This window comes from Quercus lobata, chromosome 8, assembly GCF_001633185.2.
Source record: "Quercus lobata isolate SW786 chromosome 8, ValleyOak3.0 Primary Assembly, whole genome shotgun sequence".
NCBI lineage: Eukaryota > Viridiplantae > Streptophyta > Magnoliopsida > Fagales > Fagaceae > Quercus > Quercus lobata.
The window spans coordinates 44,393,218-44,402,682 of NC_044911.1; the positions used below are offsets into that span (position 1 = coordinate 44,393,218).

The 9,465-nt window shown below is 34.7% G+C and overlaps 1 protein-coding gene across 1 annotated transcript; it reads right to left on the reverse strand.

Moving 5' to 3' along the window:
- Positions 1–1,898: 1,898 nt before the first annotated feature.
- On the reverse strand, positions 1,899–7,164 carry LOC115954654 (TMV resistance protein N-like). Its single transcript, XM_031072570.1, has 4 exons — positions 6,441–7,164; positions 3,109–4,198; positions 2,707–2,982; positions 1,899–2,614 (listed from the first exon to the last, which is right to left on the reverse strand). Exons 1-4 carry the CDS (start codon positions 6,935–6,937, stop codon positions 2,036–2,038), a joined length of 2,442 nt encoding a protein of 813 aa, XP_030928430.1. The 5' UTR covers positions 6,938–7,164; the 3' UTR covers positions 1,899–2,035.
- Between the last annotated feature and the right edge of the window lie 2,301 nt (positions 7,165–9,465).

A 9,465-nucleotide genomic window follows, 5' to 3' on the forward strand; every position in this document is an offset into this window, starting at 1 on the left:
CAACAACAAAGAAGAGTGCAATATATGTGTGGGTTTACAATTAGTCTGGACAGACTGGTAGGAAAGGCAAGCAGTGGCAACTGAGCATACCGCGGTTGTGAATTTTGGGTAAAGTTGCCCAGAAACTGTTGCCAACTGGAGAGATTTTTTTATTTTTTTTATTTTTTATTTTTTATCAGAAGATTAAATCTTAATGACCTATCACACGCTATATTGTGACTTCCATGTTGAAATCCTGAGCACCTTTTGCTCTGTCACCCCACGGTGGTTATCAACCTGACTTCTCAACTTCAGCAATGTTTTTTACTCAACCTATGGAAAAGCAGGTGAAAATGTTTATGTAGCCGATCCAATCTCTTGGTTTTGGATAAGGAAGATGAAAAGAATTGCACCCTATTCTTTGCTATCATGTGCGACAAGTTGCGGCAATGTCAGAACATAGTAGCATTTGCGAGAGAACTCCAAGTCCTTTAAAATGATAGCGAAAGAGGAAACTAGAACCTTCCTTCTTCACATTAATGCTTGGGGATCGATCCTTGGTAGAGTCTGTCACACCTATTCCCCGTTGGAAACAATTTTAATTGATGTTACGTTGCAATAAAATCCCAATGTGTTTATATATGGTCCTTATGGATACTGCATTCTTTTGTAATGATACGGATAACTTGACTCATGTTTGAACCAAAAGCGACATCCTAGGTGATTCTTTGTGGGGGCAAAACAATTCCAGCTTTGTTGGCATGCAGTAAATTCTCCTATCTTTCTAACGCTTAATTTTGTGATTTTTTAAAGGCAATGCAGCAGATGTAGGTAGTCAAAGCAATTGAAGGGCATCGTGTCCAAGTTCCTTGGTCCAGCTTATTTTCATTAGTTTGCTGGGCTTAGAAAATAATTTGGTCAAAGATATAACTGTATCTAGAAGAAGATAGAATTTTAAAAAAATTGTACATTAACCAGTAACTTATGACAAATATGACATCAAGTTGCTGATAAAAAATACTTTGCAGCTTGAGACTTCTCTTTTTTAAGTTGAAGTGAGAATTTTCTGACCCAGCTGAATGGGCTGTTAAATATAATGCTAATGGGCCTATACCCATATCTGTTCTCCCTACTTGGATTTTGGTCCAAGAGTAAAGAGATGAGCCTGGCCCATTTTGCGGCTTTTGTTATCTTTCGTCTCAGTAAATTTCTTTAAACAAGAGGGAAGAAATGTTCTCTTTCACAATAAATTTCTTTAAATAATAGGGGAGAAAAATGGTGATCGTTACATATTGTGTATATGAGACACAACTAAAATCGTGTTTTGAAAACATAATTTTTATTAAAATTTTATTATTTTACAATTATAATTGAAGTCGTATTTTCAAAATAATGGAATGTATATGACAATGTATAACTCAGTGCCAAAATAATTAGCAAAAAAAAAAAAAAAGTTTTTAAAATTTCACTAAAAGCATTGGCAAAATATTAAGTAGTGTTTCTTTAAAAATAGAAATAAAAATCCTTCCCACTTTTCAAGTGTCAAATTTCTCAAAATACCCCAGATGTTATGGAACAATGCAAATCTGATAGAGTGATAGTTTAAAAAAAAAAAAAAAAAAAAATCAAATTTGAAAAATAATTACAGCTAGGAATTTTGACACAATTGGAAGGATATTAAAGTAAAACGCTTTGACAAGTTTAGGAACTAAAAATAAACATATTAAAGTTTAAAAGGCCAAAACCAAACTTTTGGTAGATTTTAAGGAGGAGAAAAATATTGTCACCAAAGCAGAAAAACAATGACCATATAAACAGGGGCGTTGCTCGTGTATTAATTCCATAATCTCATTTATATGAATTCCAACAATATTTCAATGGGTAAGAGAGAGCATGTAACAAATGTCAAAATTCAAAGATGTACTGAAGGAATCTAAAATTAGTATATTTGGAGGAATAAAAAACTATAAAAGTGAAAACTATGGTTCAAAATGTACACTTTTTTAATGGAAAGAGAGAATTCTAACAAAACCTCTTGCATGGTCCGTTTGACTGTTCAGATCAACCTTGATCTGACTCGTCGTCCTGTACTTCTTAAAAACTCTTCTGCCAATAACCATATCGATCTTTTTCGAGTGGGTAAAATCTCATTATCATCCTTAGCTAATTTTGAGCATCCAAATACAGTAAATTCTTTTAGGGACTCTAATCTATAAATGGCGCCTGGAAGACCCAAAAGATTTCTGCAATGGCTTAGATTCAATAAGGTAAGACCAGTTAAATGTTCAATTGATGAAGGTAGGTCTACAATTGCAGTCCCACTTAAATGAAGCTCCCTTAATCGTTCCATGTCTTTTGCAAATTCTGGAATTTTCTTGACTTTGGAGCAACCAGCAAGAGTAAGATTTTCAAGAGATTCCATTTCAAGCTTGCTTGGAAGACTTACAAGACTAGTGCAATCTTTTAGGTTCAATAAAATTAGGCGTTTCAGTACACCAACAGATTGGTGAACCTCAATTAAGTTCGTACAGCCTTCAAAATCTATGCTCTCAAGCTGTGGAGCCTCCGAGAAGTCTGGAGTCTTAATAAGATCTTGAGAGTGACTGAGTTTGATGAATCTTAACTTGCCCAAATGCTGTTAATGAGATTAAATTGTAGAATGATAGTTAATTAGAATTTATTTTTAGCAAAATAAATAATATTGAGGAATTGAGGAAACTATGTTACCTTCACTCCCTTCCAAAGTAGTTTAATGTTGCTATGGCACATTCTAAGTTCAACAAGCTCCCTTGGTTCGAAATTTGGTGGCAAAGATTTTAAAGGATACCCATTCCATTCAATCACTCTTAACTCATTAGGAAAATGTGTGAGTCCATTTCGAAGTTGCACATTGTGAATTTTGAGCACTACAAGATGATGCATCTTTGAAAAGGCTTCTGGATTCCAACATACCTCTTTTTGTACAGGCAAGTCGAGGACTATGCTTTGGATAGCTGTTGTTTCCTAACAAACAAGAACAAGAGATTCGTAAATTTCATAATAAGAGTATAAAGATTATGTAAATTTTTATTTTCTTGAATAATAGAAAGGGTTTATATTTAAGTTGAAGATTTCTACATAACCTCTTACCTTAATGTCTGTAAGCACAGGGTCAATGTCCTTTTGCAACCATAGCCTTCGTCGTTCCCAAGGAGATTTAGGGGACTCTCTAAAAGTTATTTCTCTGCCCATTTGTTGTACTAGAGGATGCATCCACAACCGATTGTTTGACGAAACACTTAAGAGAGATTTATCAATAAGAACCCTTATTCCAATTGCTGGGTAAAGATTAAGATAGTCTAATATTTCTTCTACACGATCTTGGTCCTCCCCATTAAAGAAACATGCAATATGTAGAAATATTTCTTTTTCTGTTTCTTGTAGAGAATCAAAACTTATTTGAAATATTCGTAAAATTTCTGCTGGAAAATTATTTTCAAGCATATCTAAATAACTTCTCCATGCAGGGATGGTTCTGTCAAACAGACTACTACCCAAAAACTTAATAGCTAAAGGAAGGCCGTGAGCATAACTGGCAACCTGATTGGACATCTCCATATAACCTTCAGGAGGACATTCACTGCGAAAACATTCCAAGCTGAAAAGACGAAGAGCCTCTTCACTACTCAATTCCTTAGGCCTATATATTCCATCAACTCTTAGTCTCTTAAGCAAATGTTCATTTCTTGTTGTGATGATAATTCTACTTCCCGGACCACAGCAATCACGCATGCAAGCCAAACTTTCTGACTGTTCCAAACTATCTACATCATCAAGAACCAGAAGTACCTTTTTATTACATAGCCTACGCCTGATCAATTGGACTCCGTCTGAAGTATTGGATATTTTTATATCTTTTTGCATCAAAATGTCACAAAGAAGTCGTTCTTGCAAATAAGCTAAACCATGTACTTTAGATTCTTCTCTGACAGTATGTAGAAAGCTACTACCTTCAAATTGATTTGAAAAGCTATCATAAACCACTCGTGCAATAGTTGTCTTACCAATACCAGCCGTCCCATCTATCCCAATTACACGGACATCGGTCAATCCTATTTTTAAGTCTGAATATACTTCCCATACACGAGAATCGATTCCAACCAAGTCCTTAATTAGTTTTATGGAACTTAGTCTTTCGAATATCTTCTCCACAATTGCATTAATATATTCTGACTCCTGCCTGCAAAATGAGTGAAGAGCCAGAATTTATTTTTGGTACCTAAGTATAAACAAAAAAAAAAAAATTGGAATTCAAGAATGAAAAATATTCTAAAAATTCAAGAATAGATTAAAATAGGTAATTAAAACTAACATCTATTTAGTGTTAACAAAATATAAACTAAAGAAAAGATAAAAAATAATAAAATTTCAATACATTTCAAATATATTATCTGTTAACATTACTAACCAAAATACAAGTAAGATCCAAATGACTAGTCCTCTTCAAAGCTTTCACTCACAAACTATGTGTTGTTCTTCCTGTTGTAATAGTAAGTATTAAACTACACATTGTGCAAAATTATGCTTTGGCTAGCTGTGTGTTAGATAGAGATACGTGTTTAATTAATTATGGCTAAATTATAAATCGCACCCTTAACTTTTACCAAAATTCAATTTAGGCATTTAACTTCAATTTTTTTTTAATTCAATCCTCTAACTTTAATTGTTATTCAATTTAATACTCCGTTAAAAATGCACTGTTAAATGCTCCAAAAAAGGGAATTGCTTTGGGTCTTACATTAAAAAAATGCAAAAAATGAATAAAAATTTATTGATTTTTCTTAATATTTTTAAAAATTCAAGATATGAAAATTTAAACCAAATTAAGGGAAGGACATGACAAATTCAAGATATGAAAATTTAAACCAAATTAAGGGAAGGACATGACAAACTTTTTCCAAAACTTTTCCAGTAACCAAATAGAAAAAGAAAGAAGAAAAAAGACTTACTAGCCTAGTTATCTTTTCCAAATCTAGGCATCATCATCCACAAAGACAATTACTAAATCAGTCCCAAACCCAACCCCATTTTTTTCCCGCAACACCTAGCAAAAATTGATAATAATCCAAATTGAGCTAAAGAAGCAGAGCCCCTTTTGGACGGCTTAATAAGATCTTGGCTGTAACAGATGCCCCTCATAGCCCGTCAACTCTAGTGCACCTCCATCATCTACAAGCAGCCAACAGGTCTATATCTAATATCAGGAAGAGAGAGAGAGACTTGTCCCATATTGAGCATATATGAGGCTGATCTAAGATTTATTAACTATAAGGAGTCTCATTTGTGACTAAACTAGTCTTTTGCGGGTATAGTGCAGAACTTTTCCTTGAGTCATTATAGTATGTGTGTGATGCAACTTTGGGGTCCAAATCAATGACAGACTTATTAATAGAGTACTAATGGAGTCATGACCCCCCAGAGTCCAAATCACTAACAGACTTATTACTAGATCAATAGGGTCACTGCTCTGAAATATTATTCTACTAACTACTATTACATGAATAAACAATTGATCTTACAACTGCTATATGCATTAACTCTCAATCTTAAGAGGATGGTGAACTCAACGTGAAGTGTTGATTGTTTTGATGTATACTAGAGTGAGATCTTGTATGATCAATACATCAATGATTTTACCAGATCTCTTATTCAACCATCAGAGACTTCACCAATTGAGCTAAATGCAATTTAAAGTAGTCTAAGGATATCTTGATTAATTAAACAAAAACTTAGAGTGTAACCATATTTTTATAGTGAACTAAAATGTGGTTAATGCTAACTTTGGACTTATTATAGATAACAGGAGGCCCAAGACCATTGGAGTTAGGGTTTATTTTTCCCTTTGGTCTCACCTCAAGTTATATACATAAACCCTTATGCTAACTTTGCATCAAGGTATTTTATTAAAATTCTTTCTAATTGAATTTTCAGATTCTAGTATAATCTTGATTTTAATTCCGCTACGAATTTCATATATGATATGCAAGTTATTATTCAGCAATAGCGTATACTTTGGTTATTTACCAAAAATTAAAAAGCTGAAGATTTGAAGATGGGTGGTGTGGTATCTAACTGCACCTAAAAGATTTTATTTTAACATTTTTTTTTCCGTGCCATCAGCAAGATTACTTTACAATTATTTATCATTATCAATTGATATTGTCTATGCTGCATTAAATCCTCAATCACAACAATTAAATAATCGATTTGGGGACTTGGTTTGGTTTAGTGCCAGAGCATTTAACAAGTTTTAAGAGTAAGACTTCACAAATTATGAAAAGCAATTAGATTTCAAAGAAATACGGGAAAAAAATACTGAATAGATGCTAAAAGAGCTGTGAATTGAATAATCAGAGGAAATGAGGAACTTGATGAAGCAAATTAAAAGAAGATAAAAAAAAAAAAAAAAAAAAAAGACTTACCCTTTTGGTATAACCCACCCACTGATATTGGCAACTTTTGTTAAAGCAGCTCTCCATGTTTTCACCTTCTCCAAATTCTCCTTAAAAACTTCTTCATGCTTCGCAAATGCTTCATGAAAGCTACCTTTCTGCTTCCGCACCTCCGTCGGATCAACATCAAAGAAAACTGGAAAAATCGTTTGCCCCATCTTTTTCTGGCACTCGACAATCTTTGCAAGTTCATCCAAGCACCAACTGGAGGATCCATAGTTTTTTGAAAAAATAACCACTGAAAACCTTGACCCTTCAATGGCTTTCAAGAGTTCTGAGGGAATGGGTTTTCCTCTCTCAAGTTCTTTCTCATCTGTAAACGTGGGGATTCCTTTCTGGGTTAAAGCGGCATACAGAGGACGCAGAAAATTGCGGCGGGTGTCCTCGCCTCTAAAACTGAGGAACACGTCAAAAATCCATTTACTGGTACGCAATGAAAAGCTGCTTCCATCGGTTTCAAGAGCCATCGATGTAGAGTTTTGCTTGAACTAACAAAATGATTTGATGAAGTTTTTGTAAGGAGTGAGATTTTCTTGAAATGGATATAAGTATATAACTTGTTTCAGAAGGGTAAGTAGAGAAATAAAGGGAATGGGTGTGCGTGTGAAAAAATAAATTATGGATTTAAGATTTATTGATATTGATGAAATGATAGCAAATGCTCAGCAAGTTGTAGGAAGAAGAAGACCGCATATTGAAAGTCTTTGTTTTTTTTTGGGGGGGGGGGGGGGGTTTAAAAACACGACTTTCAAGCAACCTTCCTAATATTATATTAATCGGCGGCAATATAATATGCATTTTAATATTGCAAATTTTCAAAATATAGTTATAAAAGAAAATTCATTTATTCTCTCAGCAAGTTCTAGGAAGAACATCATTGGAAGGGAAAGTAAAGTCACCGACCACTTTCCTGAAAAGTAAGAGCATACACAGTAGTGGGGTTAAATTTTTAGCAATTTAACTCCACAAAAAATTACTTTATCTATTTTACCTACACACATGTCATAGCAGTGGATCTATTTTAGTTTTCAACACAATAAAGTAATATATTCATCACAATAAAATAATATTTCTACTACAATAAAATAATATATCACTACCACCACCACCACAGTACAAACATCCTCCACCACCCCCACACAGCACAAATATCCTCCACTACCACCACCGGCCACCAGTCCACAGTAGGAAAGAAGAAAAAAAAAAAAAAAACACCAACCCAAATCGAACCCACAAATCCACAACCACCACCTCCACCACCACCGACCACCAGTTCACAGCAGGAAAGAAGGAAAAAAAAAAAAAAAAAACACCAGCCCAAATCGAACCCACAAATCCACAACCACTACCGGCCACCAGTCCACAGCAAGAAGAAAAAAAAAAAAAAAAAAAACCCAAATCTCCAATCTTCTTTTTCCTTAGCCACGGCCACAACCACAGCCACCACCACCACCAGTCCACAGCAAAAAAAAAAACACCACGACGAGCAAGCACCGATCACGTCGACGAGCTGGGTCGGCAGAAGTGGTGGATCGACGGCTTGGGCGATCGGAGTTGAGAGAGTGAGAGATCGAAGTGACAGAGCGGCGGCTTGGCTGATCGGAGTTGAGAGAGTGAGAGATCGGACTGAGAGTGAAAGGCCGGCCGGAGTGAGGGAGTGAGAGGCCGGCCGGAGTACGAGAGTGAGAGACCGGAGTGAGGGAGTGAGACCGGAGTAGTGAGGGAGTGAGACCGGAGAGGGACTGAGAGACCGGATTGAGGGAGAGTGATGTTCAGACTTCAGAGATGAGAGAGAGAGAGAGTGAATGTGAGAGAGAGGGAGAGGCATTATTTTAATCATCCGGATGATTAAAATAATAATTTTTTTTTTTTTTGCTCCTCATAAACAGTGCACATCTATTTTTAGATGTGCACTGTAGCAGTGGAGCTAAATTTTTTAGATTTAGCTCTACTGCTGCAGCAAGGTTTTTGTGTTTGTGGAGCTAAATTTTAGCATTATAGCATTATAACTACACTGCTACAAATGCTTTTATTAGGTATTTTTACTGAAAATGTTTAACATTAAGTTTTAGTTTTTATTTATAGATTTTCAAAATTTTACTCTTTTTTTTTTTTTAAGCTTCTCTCACTTTTTCAAATTTTTTTCAAGGTATATATATATATATACATATTAACACTTTTAGCATAAAAATTTTAGCAAAAAAATAGATAATTTTTTTCCAAATGGATATTTAAATATTATCAAAATACAATAACATGATACCCTCTCTCTCTCTGTGCTCTTGCATTCAAGATATATCCACCAAAAATGAATGTCAGATTGATGAAGAAGTACGCGCCATTTTAATTTGGAGTACCTGATAAAAACTCCTAAATCACGTTTAGTAAAAGGGATTTTGAAATAATTTAAATGAATGGGTACAGATGAAATTAGATACCCTTAAGGTGGCTATCTTAGAGCCAGGGTTTATGTGGTTCTAGCTATACTAGGCTTCATACACATGGTCAACGATTGGCTATGCACATATTGAACATGCGCATGTAGCCTGGAGGCATGCGTACTCGTCCCGACGGTAGTAACCATAGCTTCTACACCTATGGTATGCTAAAGTTCAATCAAAAAGTAATCAACAGAAACAAGCACAAATTATAAGTCATTTTGAAAATTAATATGAAAAGAAGACTCATATGCATCGCTTAGGAAGTCCTGTTCTTGAAACCAATCCTCTCAGAAGTCTGGAGCCAAGTTTTAGCATGCGTTTGCGTAGAGATGTTTTTGCGTTTTGCGTTTTGCATTTTTTTTTTTTTTTTTTTTACTAGTTCCACGGCACTGTTCATAGATCAGCCAACACCTGAAAAACGTGTGAACAGTGTTTTGCCTTTTAAAAAATATTTTGCTACAGTGTTTTCAGTAATAAATTTTTAGTTTTCCAAAAAATAAACGGTATCCAAATAAACATTTAGTATGAAAACCAAATTTCTATAGAGTTTCGAA

Excerpts from the sequence above, each read along its gene's own strand:
- LOC115954654 (XM_031072570.1), bottom strand. The coding sequence starts at position 6,937 with ATGGCTCTTGAAACCGATGGAAGCAGCTTTTCATTGCGTACCAGTAAA. Across the intron at positions 4,199-6,440 it reads GGGTGGGTTATACCAAAAGG|GCAGGAGTCAGAATATATTA; the intron begins GTAAGTCTTTTT and ends CTCATTTTGCAG. Across the intron at positions 2,983-3,108 it reads CTGTGCTTACAGACATTAAG|GAAACAACAGCTATCCAAAG; the intron begins GTAAGAGGTTAT and ends CTTGTTTGTTAG.